Source organism: Anopheles stephensi, chromosome 3 (genome assembly GCF_013141755.1).
Source record: "Anopheles stephensi strain Indian chromosome 3, UCI_ANSTEP_V1.0, whole genome shotgun sequence".
NCBI lineage: Eukaryota > Metazoa > Arthropoda > Insecta > Diptera > Culicidae > Anopheles > Anopheles stephensi.
The window spans coordinates 62697797-62713249 of record NC_050203.1 but is presented as its reverse complement, the minus strand read 5'-3'; the positions used below and the strand labels follow the sequence as shown (position 1 = coordinate 62713249).

The following is a 15453-nucleotide window of genomic DNA, read 5'->3' as shown; positions in this document are numbered from 1 at the left end:
CCTCAAGCCCCTGGTGGTTTACAGCGGTTTGATACAAAAATAATTGGTGCAATATTGTGTACCGAAGACCATCATCGGACAAATTCGTTCGGCCGATATGAAAGGTACCGATAGTAAATAGCAGTAATCAAAATTAGCTACCTTGCGTTCTTCCTCTTTTCATGGTCAACTGGCGAATCTGAAATCGACCGTGTAAGTTCCTCCACATTGCAGCACTTGCGCGCGCGCATTTACCGTTTGCTTTTGGGAGAATTTAGCTTTTTTTATTCGTAGTTTATGTTTTCTTGCTCCATACGTACAAATTTAATTAAATTTTTCCTGCACGATTCTTAGTACGAAAGTAGGTGAGAACAACATGGTGCAGAAACAACATGCTCAACGAAAATAAAAACAGCCTCATATGCTTTCTCAGCCCGCACGTCCCGGATTCCGTCGTAAAGATGATGGTGGTACACACGCGAAAGCTTTCGGGCTGTGCTTAGCAAAATCCGCTCGGAACACTTGAACGAAAGGCGAAATGGCTGGTGAAAATAACACGGATAACACCTCAAGCATCTTGACTTGCAGGTGGCCACAAATGAAGTCCCGTCTACGCCAGATCGAAACGGATCAAGTACGGACGGCAATTGCCAATTACGAAATAGGGGTAAGGTGGTGATTTTGGCGTGATGTTATATGTGTTTATTTTTTAACACATACCGAACGAACCGAACGGAAACCGTACCCATTGTATCAACCGTTTGCGGGAAAATTCCAGTAGATCATCTCACATCAGCTCGCATCATCTCTCGGATCCAATTCTCAAACACCACTCGAATCAGAAGATCTGCAACCGATCGATGATGCTAGGCGTTGATGATGCTTGGAATCGTGTTACTTTTTGTAATCTACGGTTCAGGAATTAGTTGCACGCACTATCAAAAAATTAGCTACACCAAACGATTGCGATCCAGGCTGTATGGGGTACCGTTGCACGTTAGCACAATAATCGTGTAACTGAGCTAAGATATGCTAGATTTTCTGTGTTACGATAGTTTTTTTTTTTAGTCAATAATTTTCTTTCAAATTTCTAGTGAAAGGTGATGGTGATCGAATTAGGGGGGGGGGGGGGGGGTCTAGGGACAGTAGGGACACTACCGGGGTAGTAGGGAAGTCAGCGATAGGAAGTACATAGGAAGTATGACGTCCTATGTACATTGTGGATGTGGACTTGAAGAGTCCTGTCTCGAGAATAACTATGAGCTTGAGCCCTTTAAGGCTTCTGTAATCTGACAACTTGAAAAAGACACTCTTATACGACAAGGTCCAGTATGATGACGAAACACCTTGACGATCTAACGACGATGACACTATTTCACGGTCAGCGGGGGCCTCATCGATGAGGTAAATTCTGTTGTTTCCCTCTAACATCACAATTAGAGGGGCCTCAACTGCCATTCCGCTCGGGGCCTCCAAATATCTTGACCCACCACTGCTTTTCTAGTGTCTCCAGTTGAAATTGAACATTGAGATAGATTTACATTTCCGTCGAATATATTGCATAGTTTGATCGATTACTCATTCTGCACGAGCGTTTCTATCTCTCATACCGCGAAATTCCTCTTTGCATTTGCACAAAACCGATAATTGCAATTACAGCCAACGGCCCTGCTTCCGAGCACCTGCCAATTCAGATTGCCAACATTCTTTCTCCACATTTTTCCCCCACCGAGAATCGTTTTGCGCCGCCCAATTGCCCCGAGATGATTTCGAGATGTGCCGTGTGCGGAAGTGATCCAGAAAATTTTTAATTTTCCACCATTCATTCCTGTGCAATGGATAATGAAACCACATCGGAAATATGTACAGCAAACTGTGTGCCGCTTCTCCCCATTCATACTATCGCAAGCCAACTGTAACCGATCGAAACTCGATTCCGCTACAGGACGGACGGAGCCAACAGACATTCTCCCGATCGAATTTAGATAAATTTTGAAGAAAAGCCACTATGGCTAGAACTGTAACGCTATGTACAGTTTGGTTTCATTAACCACTCAGCTAACTACGAGCGTGAAACTAGGGTGGACGACTAGTGCACCCCTTGCACGGGAAGGTAAATTGTGCTGTGTTTTGTAAATGTTTTTGTCCATCAGTGTATCGACGTCCGATTCGATGACGCTACTGCTGCATGTGGGAATAATAACTCTATTCGAACGGGTCCGTGCCGTTAGCTGCACTCAAAAAGGACCACCTGCTTGCATTTGGCCAGTATTCACTTAGGGCCACCTATCGAATGGATATGCCGATGAATGGGAAAAATGCCAATCATGGTTTCAAACAATTTCGTCCGCGATTCATTCTCGTTTCACGCTTTATTTGTGTAGTGATGGAATTTGAAGGAAGGAAGTATGTTTTGTTGAACCGTTGGTTTCATATGCGTATGGTAGGGGATTTTTAAAATCAACCAGTTTCAGACGAATTCAACTAGCTTTGAGTAGGTCTACAATACTCGTTCGAAATTCATGAGCGATTGTCGCTTTAAGCATCTTTTATATAATGTTAATGTCTTTATTAAAATTTGTTTGTTTCTTTTAACAATTTGAAAGTCAAAGCTTTTTATCGTCATTCCAGCCTGCATAAGCTTTGCAATCGAATTCACATCACTCGCTGCCCCATCCCTGTACGCTAATCAGGTCAGCCGATACACACGGCCGAAATTCTCGTCAATTTATGCTAACGCACCGCAGAAACCAGATTTCGCGTAATCTTGCACACTCTCTCTCTCGCTCTCTTGCTGCCTCACCCCCTCAGTTCGTGTCTTCCCACGAGCCATTTCATTCCCGAGCAGACATTCCCGCATTTTCCCGCCGTATGGTTGTTCCAAAACCTTAATCCACCTTTTTGGCCCGCAACGAACCAACTGCACCGAACTGATGCGAAACGGTTAATCGCTCACACCTGTAATGAGCGACGGAAAACGGGTGGGAAAACGATGAACGAATCGCCCCGTAACCGTAAGGGCCGCATACGCATCGGTTACCCGCACTAGAACGCGCGCGGTGCCGTTCGAGAATGAGCCGAGCAGGGTGCACTGAGGGGGGGGGGGGGGGGGGGGGGGGGCAGCTAAACCTACGAAGAATCAACAAGATCAATCCGGCATTGATAATCCCAATCATGCCAAAACGGACTTCCACCCACCGTTAATGGGGGCGATAATTTATTTTCCTCGCACCATCGGCTTTTCTCCGCGAAAGGCAACCAAGCCCTTTCTTACACCGCACCGATACGCTCTAAATGTGATGAGGTTTTCGGATTATGTGTCTGCTGTCGTTCATGCTACTTTCCTCAAATCTTCGGGTGCAAATCCAATGAGCTAGGAAAATGGTTTATTTGAGCGTATCGCTGGTGCGGTGATTAGTTACATAGGTTTTGCTGTAGGGAATGGTGATGAGGATTAGAATATTTGTGCACAATTATAAAGGCAGACACGAAACTAATTGTTATACCTCATTGAGTACTCATTTTCATTTATTTGGTTTGTTTAGCTATACATATTTGAAAGCTGGCTGCAACATCCTTAACGTTCAGCATGATTACTAATTAAAGAAGTACAAAGTTTTCTTCAAATTAGCATAAATCGTTAAACGTTATGAGCATATTGGTTGCTGGAATCCATCTCCAGCGTACGGCGAGGCGAGGTCTAGATGGGATTCGTAACCCGGTCCTGCCGGCCAGGCCGTTTTAAATGAATAGATGTAACCTCGTGCTGCTTCAATTTTCAGTTCTATTATACGATTTTCCAATCAAAAATTAAAGTACACAACATTTTAAAAATGAAAAAATACACCTGATCATAAGAACCAAACCGCCTGGTACAATACTCAGTCAAGAACATCTTTGATCACCACGATAAACCCATTCTTCCTCAAAAAATACTCTCGATTTACCCTTAGCAAGAGCTCGCCTAGCTTTACGTTAACAAACCTCTTCAGCAATTATCTTCGACTGCGGCTTTTGAATTGGCAGGAACAGTTTGCATTCCGCCGGAAGTTCATCCTCGGAGTAGTGTCGATCGGAGAAGTATACGCATCGTATTCGACAGTTGGCATGGATTTGCACGCGCAGCGTTTCTACGTAGTTGGTGTCGTAGGCACGTCGTGTGAAATCCGACAGATTGAACTGGATCTGATTCCAGCCTTCGTCAAGCCTCATCGGCATGGTACAGATGAATGGTTCCACGCGGGTCGTCGATTGATAGTTACTGGCCCGAAACCGACGCCGCACATTTTTATCGTCCAACACCTGTTGACACAAGCAGGAAGATATAGCGCAACAAGTGATGTGGAAATAAATCGAGCGAAATGAGACATACTAGGACATCACAAGTCAAACTATTCCTTTTTAAATGCTCCGTGCATGCTTTGGAATAATGTCTGTAAAGCTGCATTACAACACATTTACATGCATTACAACACTCACCTGCACCTCGAAGGTGAAGTATTTCTTCAGATTTTTTATAATCATCACCAGAAAGGGATGTTTAATGCCGAGCGTCTTTTTCGGATCGGCCGGACAGGTGATGTACGTGGTGTTAACGTTCGTTCCGATGATTTCCAGAACCAGCGATTCAATGTCCTGATCGGTGATGCGCTTGATGTATCCATTACGAACCTTTTTATCCCAAATTTGTAGCGGTTTGCTGCCTATACTATGCAGAATCGATGAACCTGACTGAAACGTGTTTCTAAACATTTTTTTTAAATTACGAGCACCAGAATTACACGATAATTTGGCCAATTTTAGCTTTGCTGTTGAACGCGCGCTTGTTTTGATGGAAGGATTTTTTTTCAGAATCGAATTTGATTACAACAGATGCAGATGGAGTGCGCTCGCATACTGTCAAACGCGAGCGTGCTCCAAAAGTATCGGGCGAAACAACGGCGAAAATAATTCAAATCAAATCAACACAGCAATGCATGCTGTGGGTGGGGTAAATTAGGTAATTTATTAACCTAATCGCAACCAGTGTGTGCTTATGTTAAAAGCATGTGAAAAAAAAACTCGTTTTGTTAAACAAACCGCTTATGAACCCATTGCTTTATGATTCCTTCTTGATATAATTCTTATAAAAGCAGTTCGGTAAGGCCGTTTTAACCAGAATAACAAATGATCTCATAAACGTTTAATGTCGCGACACTTGCAGAGATTGTATTCTATTGGTTTTAAACAACGTAACACTTTTTGAATTGTTTATGTTTTAATTCTTGAAGGAAAGCTTGACCGTAGTGCTACTTATTTAAATTACAAAGCTGAAGTTGATAAAGGAAATAACAAGTACCTTGTACTGCAACACGACACTCTACTTTATTCTCGCATTTTCCATCAACTGGCAACCGTTAGCACTTCACAACCTTCATCAGTGATGAGAACAGTATGCTCGAACTGGGCACTGCGAGCATTGTCCATCGACACCGCTGTCCACATATCCTCTAGCACTTCCGCCTCGCACGTGCCTAATGAAAGGACCGGCTCAATCGTAAACGTCATACCCGGAACCATTACACCAGGGTAATCATTATCTAAAAACATAATCGCTTTACGTTATCGCACGAAACGTACCAAACATGTCTTACATCTCTTACCGAAATGAAGGATATTTGGCGGTCCATGGAAATAGCTGCCAATTCCATGGCCAGCAAACGCTGGCATCACACTCAGCTTTTTGCGTTTAGCGAATTTGTCGATCGATTTTCCAATCACACAAATGGGTTGTCCGGGACCGCAGCAAAGAATGGCTTCAGCTAGGCATCGTTCAGTGCATTCTACCAGATACCGGCCTCGATCATCCACATTCCCGATAAGCACAGTCTTCGAACAGTCTCCGTGATAACCGTTGAAAAATACCGTGATATCTATGTTGATGATATCTCCATCCAGTAGTTTTCGATCGTCCGGAATCCCGTGACACGCTACATTGTTCACGGACGTACATACAGATTTAGGAAATCCCAAATACCGCAATGGAGACGGATATGCATTGGCTTTGATGGTTTCCTCGTGTACAAAGCCATCGATTTCATCCGTGGAAACGCCAACCTGCAAAAGGGCGGGGCATTAACACAACATCTTCAACTTATGGAACGGTACTGTTCTGTTCGAGGTAAAACCTTTGCAAAAGAGCAGGCATTGTTCAGTATCGTTGCAGCCAGCTTGCAGCTTTCTCTCATTCCTTCGATTTGCTCGGATGTTTTTATTTCCGATGGTCCCTCACCATCGCTGGGAGAATTCCGGACGAAATAGTAAGGTGGTTTGGGGATGTGTTCTGGAACGCGTCTTTCCGGAGAAACATTTCCTAGTTCGGTGATAAGATTGCACGTTCCAAGGTCGTATCTGTAACAAAAGAAAACAACTTGCTGTTACGCACAGTGCAACCATCACACTCAGGCAAATAATTACTTTTTTCTTCTCCCGAAAAATGTTCGACTCCAAGAAGTTCTCCAAGTTTGCAAACCATGTTTTAACAGTGGAGTTGTTTTCAACATTATAGATACACTTGCTCTTCAATTCTCAGTTCATTCCACAACTCAATAACAAACCCACCGGTGGCGCAAAATGATATCAGAAGCAAAAGATGGTTTGTGCAGTGCTTTAGATCCTAAATTGATACGGATTAATCACAAAGCGAGTGATAGTTTTACGCTAACCACTTGTACAAAGCTGTGGATTTATTGCTCCATTTACGATAAAACATCAGATTCCCGGTGTTTACAATTGTGTTACGCGCGTCAAAAACAGCTGACTGTTGTGATGTTCCTTGAGCTTCCCTGAAACGTCAAAACGATAATTTTCCACTATGGTTAATCATTGGACATAAAATTATCTCGTATAAATATTTATATTTGCTTTTTTACACTTTTTTATATATAATTTACTCATTCGAAAATTAATTAACTATTGTGTACTTAGTACAACCAGGTCCTGCTGACTCATTGTTTTTGAATTTGAATGAATTTCGAAGTTTCTGGGGCGATTGCCTAGGGCGGTTCGGTAGTAGAGGCGATAACAGTGCGTACTTCATACGACAGAACCGGGGTTCAAATCCCACCCGGACCTTTTCCCTTTGTGAGGACTGCCTATTCAATTTCTTAGTATCATTAATTTTAGTTAGATAAAAATGGCAGGCATCACTTTAAGGGATCGTTAGGCCAAGAAGGGAGAATGCGATTGCTTTACTCCTTCTTGGCGTAAGGATCTGAAGAAGTACCAGGTTTGTAGCTATTTAATGGTTAACAATACATGTTTACATTACAGTTCATGACGTACGAGAACAGGCCACTACCATTCAGCTCAAATTAGGATGCATTTATCTAGTATTTATATTTCTCCTTTTTCTAATTTGACTTGTAATTTTGTCCTGCCAATACTACTGTCTCATGATCAGAGTCCTGAATTTACCCATAGCGAAGAGGTGACATTGGTTCAGTATGATTGGCATGATTCAAGCTAGATTCAATTCCACGGCGTGACTATGTAGTCCAAGTAATTAATTATTTGATTTATGTATTGCAGTCGAGCTTGCCACCAAGACTCTGGTGTTCTCATCGTATAAATACAAAACGAAGTGGATTAAGGATATTTAATTGATCTACCAAACGTACCGGAAAACTATAGTCCTAAATCCGATTCCAACCACCGACGCTCTCAATCTAACGGATGTCTGCGCGGGTGTAAGTAAAAAAGACGAGAGCTACAGCGCCATAAACATTGCTTCACAAAGAGCACGAATGTGCAAAGCGATGCCCACTCGACGCCGTACCTAGCTCGACGCTTAAACTCTACGCTTTATTATTATGTTTTACTTACCTCGGTTCTTTTATTACGGTTGATTATTACAATTATATTATTACTGTCCTCCACACATTATAGCTTTTGATCGATAGCGGTTTCGCCGGGATACCGGCGCATCACAATCCGCCAGCATCGTTTTGCAGAGTTTTAAGCTACAGTTTTACGAGCGATCAGCGAACGGTGGCCGCCATGAGAAGCAGAAGCCATGTGAGGTACATTGAGGATGGCACATATATGGTGGTAGAAATGGGCTACGGGTGCCCACTGCACCCGTCTTGGGTCGGTCACGACGATCGCTCTGTCGTTCGGGTTGCGCAAAGGGGTTGGGCCTAGCTTTAACCTAACATCCCTGCGCATCCGGCTGGTTCGGGCAGTGAAGTGTGCAGCACCGTGGACTAATTATAAGCCATGGTTGGTCAACATTTCTGCACTTTGCTCATCAACGCGTTATTGCATTTTTAATGAGCCGCTGTGCTGCATCAAACCTCGTTGGAGGCTGTGGGTGGAACGAGAGACACAAGAGTGAGGATGGTGTGCTGCTGGTAGGTTCGTGACGCGCCCGTGGAGGTGGATCAATTGTGGTAGAAGAGTCCGCCCGCCTCTACCGGCCGCCAGGATACCGGACCAGTGTACACAGGTCAACAAGACTATTATCGTGCCAGGGCGGTGAGCTCGAAAGTGTTTTGATTGACCGGGCTTAGAATGTGGCGGAAGGTTAATCGGACCCCCTGCTTGCTCATTGCACACACTTTATTGAACAACCGAGCAGTCAAATAATTTACTTAACATTTCTATTGCAAAGCCGAGAAAGTCCATTAACGTGCGGACGGCAAGAATGTGCTGCGCGCGTGAGCATTTAACATGTCATATAAACGATTTTTAAATATCTCTGCGCTGCGTACAAGCTTGCATGCAGACTACAACCTTTCCTTTGATTGCAGCACTTTTTTCCGGTAGTATCGGCGAGTTTCCAACAGTTGCAAGAGATGTGCATGCGGAGAGTGTTACTCACAAAGGTTGCGTCTGGTCGATCGTGGTTAATGTAACGTGGGGCGAGTGATGATGACTACCAGCTGGTTGCCAGCACCGTTACTTGACGGATTTTATTGTCCTCCGTGTTTCGTGTTAGCGGGGGGAAATTAGCAGCGAACGGATGCCACCGTCGTTTAATGCACCTAGTCCGTTGAAGCAACCCGATGATGACCAGTTGACTAGATGGCTACTACTCTCGGTGCACAAAGTGTACCAGGGGCAGATTAAGAGTACAATGACAACGTGCACGATAGCGAGTGTGTAATCGAGCGAAATTTTACGATCCAGACTTTGAACTAGTTTTAAATGCGGAACACACATAACCCACTGCAACTGGTTTCAGTTGCGCGTGGTCACTCTATCGCACCAGTTGGAACAGTTTAGTATCAGGTGGAAAAAAATCCTGTCGTAATAGTGGCGTGAGGGTAAGTTGCGCCTGTGTGCATGGTTCAGTGTGCTATTTTAAACAGGTGATTAATAAACTTACCGAAGATCGCCTCGCCTCGAAATCTTATTACTTGCAACATATTACATTAAGTGTATTGTTTGCATAGCGTAAGTGATCTTTTCGAGCACAAGTAGAACGAAGGATGCAGCAAAACCACCTGCGAAAAGGATACCGATTAATTAACCTTCTACTTGTAATGATTACACTAACATACCACTTAGTACAATGAAAGGTATTGTAACTCCTTTTAAAACAACTGGATGAACCAAGGCTCCACCTTGGCATGTTGGGATGTCATTGCTGTACTTTGCCAACAAACGTCTTACAATGCCAACTTCCTTTGCCCGCATTAGCCTAAACAGGCAATAAAAGAGGTAGTCAAAACCAATATTTAGGGGATCAACGATCAGGGCCGATAAATTCTCACGTCAATTTGAACTGCTCCGTGTACATGCTTTTCTTCGGTAACACGAAACTCATCAATCGAAGCTCACTGTAAAGCCCTTCCATCTTTACAGTGTAGGTCATGAGTATCATCCACATGTGTTGGTAGCATATAATGAAACAAATGAAAAAGACACAATCACACCTTCATACGGAAGGCTTGATCACAACCGGAACGAAGCTCCATCGCTTCTCGTGTGACCGATCCTGGTAACACGATATTCATATTTACCGTGCGTAGTTCGCAAATTTCTTTTGCATCAAACTGGTCACCAATCTCTCGAAAAGCTTCGGTCATCTCGCAATGAAAAGCGAAACCACCCTGTTTTAGAAGCCGAACAGCTGTAGGGATATCTGCGTAGCTTGCACCGTCCATTATGGTAGTCGTATTCAGCTGATTGGAGAAAGAGTATAGACAAACTGGTTAACTTAATTTAGCTTTTTAATACATTATGAAGAGATAGGGAATCAACAACGTACCTTCGTTAGTGCTCGATTGTATGAATCATTATTAAACACTATCGTTAGTGGAGCGTTTACTAGCTGATCCAGTGTCATCGGACCCTGATTTGAGCTGCTAAGCAACTCACCAACGATGGAGGCCGTGTAATAGTTGTACAGTAGGAAATTCATTACCAAAACAGCAAACAGCACTATTCGTAGTGATATTGTTGTCGATCTTTGCGTTGTGCCTTGCTGAGCAATCAAACCGATCAGGTCGATCAAGTAGTGATTCGCAGCGCACGCTGACAGCTCCTTGTGGAATATGGTCAGGCACTGTAAAACAACCAGCACTAGAACAAAAATAGCAGCTGCACTGTACCATGTTGTTTTAGTAAACGGGGAAAAGTATGTAAATTCTTGTGTCGCTCCATTTAGCTCGGGTGTGAGACGAAAGATAAACCCTAACCTGAAATGAGGGAAATATATTAGATAAAATCTACGGAGAAACATCTGTAGCAACGGCTCACTTGTACATCCAGGATTGAATCAATATTTGAACATTTAATGGCTTCTCATGCAAGCTCTGAAATATTCCTGACCCTACCACATCGTAGTTATCAATGATCGTTAACAGATCTTTATTCGGTTGATCATACTCTACTCTGAAAAGAATTAAAATACGAGCTTTACAATGATAAAGATGTTTAATAAAGCTGATATTATATACTCACGAAAAGCTATGAACTTCCTGTAAATATTTTAAAAGCGCAAGGTGGAACTGCTCGTGGCCAAGCATTTGTCGTGTGTAATAATCGTGCCATTCTGTTGTCAATAAACTACCAGCGGTAGAAGAAGGCTAAAATAAAATAAACAAAATCAAAAAATGCATACAGTTACAGTGCATCAGAATGTTCACTCCTCACCAAACGTAATCCACGAAGCACAATTCGATGAAAATTAGATCTCAGCTTCACTTTGCTAAAGCCATCAATTATATGCAGTCCTGACCCGCGTCTCCAATGTCCAAGGTGAGCCGTGCGAAATGTTTCACAATGTTTGTTCTGGATTGCATACAGATCTATCAGATGATACAGTGAATCGTTTGTGCCTTGCTGGACCCACAGAACGTCTGAGTCGAGCCGCAAGCAAAGTGCAGCTTTCTTTTGCAAACTAAGGTCTTGCAAGGTAAACTCGTTTGCAAGTAATATCCAAGTACGAAATCCATCGAAGTGCGCTTCAGAAAAGTCCTGCAATAGAAAAGGTAAGCTTCATTTTCTATACGTTTAATTAACGATTTTTTTTACCTCTTCAAAATAAGTTTGAACCGCAGGACAGTCAATGTCAGCTATTATCGTAAACGATTCAGATGATTTTGAAAGAGTCGATGAGATTGTTGAAATTGTTTCATTGCTTTCAAAGTGCCGCTCGGAACGGACATAAACACCATCTAGTATCAACTCCTTTGCAAGCAACATGAAGTCTGAAATTATCATCCAAATAGATAATATTTCCTCTATTTGCTATTACTCAACCGAATAGATAGCTTACCTACGTTACAACCCACTACTAACGCCTGATTCGTATGCTTGTGCAATAGAATGGCTTTAAGCATTTCCACTTGCAAACTAAAACTCCAGCAGGTGGTCCAAAAGCATACAAAAACTGTCAAAAACTGAAACATTATTCTCTAAGCAACTGAATGGTCCGCCTTGTTTGTATTGCAATCACAGATTGAAAATTGTATCCAAATATCGCTTGCCTAAAACCAACAACTCCTGCATTATTACTGTGCAATCACTGTCACGAACCATCAATCATAATTTGCAGCTGACATCACGCAATTCAAATCGTCAATCATTTGAATTTTCTGCTAGTTTGCTTGTGTATCGGAACTATTTTTAAAACGCCGAAATATTGTACTTCCCATCCTATAGAAACACTAATAAATCAAAATGTTAGTATTCTTAGCGTAACGGGTCCCCAGGTCTGGCTGTACGCCGCCGAACGCTTTCCCGTTTTTCCACCAGATAAATTAACCCCGATAGTGCGATGCCGACTGCAAAAACAAAGAACAGAGAGAGAGGAAAAAAGTATAAAAACGGGTCACAAATCCAAACCATTAGCAAGGCGGCTGGGGCGTTTGACAGCCATGCACAAAACGGCGTTTTGGCATCTTTTACAACCTCCCAATATAATAAACGCTAGAGAAACCTCCGTCAATTCCACCGAGTAGACCGTTGCACTTCCTTGGCAGATTGGCTTTGCTATTTTGTGGATCCTATAAATCCGCTTTACGATGCCCGTTTCCTGTGCTCGCATCAACCTTTGGGTTTGGAGGGCAAAGCAAGACGAGACGCAATGAGCCCAAACGGGTAAGCATACGAGAAGGCAGGTAACCGAATTAACTTACGTGATCTTGAACAGCTCACTGTACATGCTGTGTTTTGGCAGCACGAACGCCATCACACGAATATCGTACTTGTACAACCCTTCAACCTGTGATGAAAGCAGAACGTAAAGATGTTGAGCATTTATCGGTCGCATCAGGGATGCGTCGTTATAAATGCGGACGGTACCGTTCTTAGCTCGCATATCTCATTGGCGGTGAACTGATTGGCGATTGTGGGATAAACTTCTGTCAGCTCACAGTGTAGCACGTGTCCGCCGCGTCTCAGATACGGCACCGCATGCTCCACGTCCGTAAACAGTGGCAGGTCGTCTGGCGATCGGGGCGGTAAAGCTTTCCGATCGTGCATGCGTGTACTGTACGGTAGTGTTTGTTCCTGAAAGAAAGAGAGAAAACATAAGGAATCATTAGCTCTTTGCTAACCACCGCATCCGAGTTCTATCGGCATCTACGCTTGCAATCTATTGTTATGATCTTGCGAAAAGGGAACGGTCACCCTGAGCAGAATTCGATGATAGCCCGTGTCGGTGAGGGACAGTTTCAGCGGACTGTCGATCACTTGCGGGATGCTTTCCGGGCCAATCATCTTCGAGCTCAGCAGCCCACTGACGACCGTGGAGGTGTAGTAGTTGTACAGCACCAAATTAGCGACCAGCAGCACCATCACGGCGACTCGCGCCGGAACCAAACGCGAAACGTTCGGAACACCTTGCTGGGCGACGCACGACATCACGTCCAGCACGTACGCCATCGTGGCCCGCGTTCGTTCGCTGTGCTGGAACGGGCTACGCTCGGAAAGCTTGGCCAGACACTTGAGCACCACCACAGATAGTGCGAGCGACAGCAGAAAGGTAACCCAAACAGATGGCGAAAATGGAGCAACGAAACCGTTTCCTTCCGATTTGCTCCCGATGTCCGGTGTGATTTTGTAGATGAAACCAGTTCTGCAAAGGGAGCCAGCGTCGATTGAGTTAGCGATTGTGGTTGTGGTCTGGTTTGGCGTCCGAACGCCCTACTCAAACGCCCAGCTGTAGTGGATCGAGTCCAGTTCCGGCTGACGGCTCAATCGCATGATGATACCCGTGGCAGCGACGTCCGTCTCGTGACGCTGCACCACTCCCAGCAACCCCAGCCGGTACCCCGACCGTAGCCGACCAGCCCAACCACGCGTTGGACGATATTTGATGCTAGTTTGCCAAAAGTACGAAACTATCAATAGAGCGAATCTCACACTCAAACACACACACGCAAACACCAAACAGCACTTACGTGAAGTTGTGAAAATCTCGCAACACCACCAACAGCGCATAGTGATACTTGACGAAAGCCACTATTCCCTTGGTGAGACCGGGTTCGCTCAGCAGCCGATCTACCTGATCGGATGTTACATTTTCTCGATCGATCTGACAATATAGCGACAACAATTGACCATTGAAGCTTTTGCAACCTAATATCACCAGCGTCAATACAAACCACAGTTACACCGCGCAGCTGCAGGAAGTTAAAGTTTCGCCGAATCTGGTACGTGCTATCGTTCGACGTCAACCGTATGCCACTTTCATTACTCCACTTTCCTAACAACGTTTGGTAGATATCTTTGCAAAGATGGCGCCCTTTCGAATAGATATCGAACACATTAAACACCTCCTGCTCGGCCGTTTCCACCGCTGTAATCAGATCCGAGTTCATTTGAATTCCGCTTACGTTCCAAAGCGTACGTTGCAACAGTGTGGCCAATTCACGGGTTGTGTTTCGTGATAGCAGCAGCCAGCTGATGGTGCTGTTCATGTAGCGATGCCGGGAGACCTACAAAGATAAAGCGTCGGCAGGTGAGAAGATTACCTTCGTGCGGCGTGCGGGCAGCCGCTCACTTACGTCCCCCAAAAGTTTCGATGCTCCCGGGCATGCAAAGTCGAGCACGGTACACAGCTTGGCGAACTGACGAGGTGTGAAGATCGTGGTTACATTGGGGTACCGATTTTCCGCGGTAATATCGATGAAGCGTATCGATACGCTTCTTGTGTTTGCGGCCTTTAACATGTAGACATGATCGAATGTCGACCTATCATCGTCTGAGCAGCAGTCGAAAATGACCGCATGCTTGCAGTGTTTTAGTGTAAGGAAATCTACCACGAAACGTCCTACATTTGTTGGATTTGCAGCAACCACAACCGTCGTTCCAATAGCTAGAAGTATTAGAGTTACAAAGTACATGTTTGATGGATATCACTGAGCAGACGAGTGAGCTTTGTCTCTTGCTGTATTATGATTTTCTAGTCCATATCGTGCAAAATATGATTGCGGATATGATTGACAGCCTAAACCCACACAATAACTTATTCAAGAGTTCTTGGAGACAGTATTATGAATTCTTCTGACGTGACTGAATAGTAAAGTACTTTAAGCTCAGCTTTAAACATTATTATTCCTGCATAAGGCGGTCTCTTTATCTCGTCATTCGTCCGGAGGCAGCTGTTGATGGGATAATAATGGCACACACGACCAATGAAGTAGCCTTTCAAAAGCGATTGTCAAAGGCGTACGGCATCCCAAAAGGAACAACAGTGTCTCGTGACCTTCCGGTCAATGTAGGTAATCGATACAGCCCTGTGCAACAGCTTGTGATCCGTCCATCCGTCACCAGTTCCAGATTCCGTTTTCTTGTTGTGTTTTGTGTCTCTCCGTGAAACAGCATCACTTACAGAGTTAATCGGGTGGTCTGGATCTGGAGCACCGCAACACTCAGATGGCGTATATCTTCGCACGCGCACAACGACATATGCCGCTCAAATTTGCTACCATCAACCTTGACCGCTTCCAGCTCGCCTCCATGCGCCCCCGGCGCCCGATT

General features: G+C 44.2%; 3 protein-coding genes across 4 annotated transcripts; all 3 read right to left on the bottom strand.

Annotated features, from left to right (window-relative positions):
* Positions 1 to 3427: 3427 nt before the first annotated feature.
* Positions 3428 to 5162, bottom strand: LOC118508849 (cilia- and flagella-associated protein 20-like). Of its 2 annotated transcripts, none has more exons than XM_036048600.1 (2): positions 4459 to 5162; positions 3428 to 4350 (listed from the first exon to the last, which is right to left on the bottom strand). In XM_036048600.1, the coding sequence occupies exons 1-2, from the start codon at positions 4729 to 4731 to the stop codon at positions 3955 to 3957; spliced, it is 669 nt and encodes a 222-aa protein (XP_035904493.1). In that variant the 5' UTR covers positions 4732 to 5162; the 3' UTR covers positions 3428 to 3954. The 2 variants fall into 2 exon arrangements, with proteins under 2 accessions (XP_035904493.1, XP_035904494.1); XM_036048601.1 differs by having other exon boundaries at positions 3428 to 4281.
* A 152-nt stretch (positions 5163 to 5314) lies between these two features.
* Positions 5315 to 6775, bottom strand: LOC118508848 (methionine aminopeptidase 1D, mitochondrial). The gene is made up of 4 exons (XM_036048599.1): positions 6436 to 6775; positions 6147 to 6369; positions 5622 to 6075; positions 5315 to 5558 (listed from the first exon to the last, which is right to left on the bottom strand). The coding sequence occupies exons 1-4, from the start codon at positions 6519 to 6521 to the stop codon at positions 5362 to 5364; spliced, it is 960 nt and encodes a 319-aa protein (XP_035904492.1). The 5' UTR covers positions 6522 to 6775; the 3' UTR covers positions 5315 to 5361.
* A 1809-nt stretch (positions 6776 to 8584) lies between these two features.
* LOC118510010 lies at positions 8585 to 14642 on the bottom strand. The gene is made up of 19 exons (XM_036051396.1): positions 14478 to 14642; positions 14076 to 14408; positions 13872 to 14005; positions 13619 to 13789; positions 13099 to 13546; positions 12772 to 12978; positions 12606 to 12691; positions 12379 to 12518; positions 12202 to 12251; positions 11744 to 11882; positions 11500 to 11675; positions 11119 to 11442; positions 10927 to 11051; positions 10723 to 10857; positions 10232 to 10661; positions 9984 to 10145; positions 9735 to 9817; positions 9522 to 9661; positions 8585 to 9464 (listed from the first exon to the last, which is right to left on the bottom strand). Exons 1-19 carry the CDS (start codon positions 14640 to 14642, stop codon positions 9388 to 9390), a joined length of 3525 nt encoding a protein of 1174 aa, XP_035907289.1. The 3' UTR covers positions 8585 to 9387.
* Positions 14643 to 15453: the final 811 nt, after the last annotated feature.

Coding starts and splice junctions, on each gene's coding strand:
- LOC118508849 (XM_036048600.1), bottom strand. CDS start 4,731: ATGTTTAGAAACACGTTTCAGTCAGGTTCATCGATTCTGCATAGTATA. Junction 4,351..4,458: donor ACTTCACCTTCGAGGTGCAG/GTGAGTGTTGTA, acceptor GTGATGTCCTAG/TATGTCTCATTTCGCTCGAT.
- LOC118510010 (XM_036051396.1), bottom strand. CDS start 14,642: ATGTTAAAGGCCGCAAACACAAGAAGCGTATCGATACGCTTCATCGAT. Junction 13,790..13,871: donor CGAGATTTTCACAACTTCAC/GTAAGTGCTGTT, acceptor TTGGCAAACTAG/CATCAAATATCGTCCAACGC. Junction 10,858..10,926: donor CAGGAAGTTCATAGCTTTTC/GTGAGTATATAA, acceptor AATTCTTTTCAG/AGTAGAGTATGATCAACCGA.
- LOC118508848 (XM_036048599.1), bottom strand. CDS start 6,521: ATGTTGAAAACAACTCCACTGTTAAAACATGGTTTGCAAACTTGGAGA. Junction 6,370..6,435: donor TTTTTCGGGAGAAGAAAAAA/GTAATTATTTGC, acceptor CTTTTGTTACAG/ATACGACCTTGGAACGTGCA. Junction 5,559..5,621: donor GCCAAATATCCTTCATTTCG/GTAAGAGATGTA, acceptor TTATGTTTTTAG/ATAATGATTACCCTGGTGTA.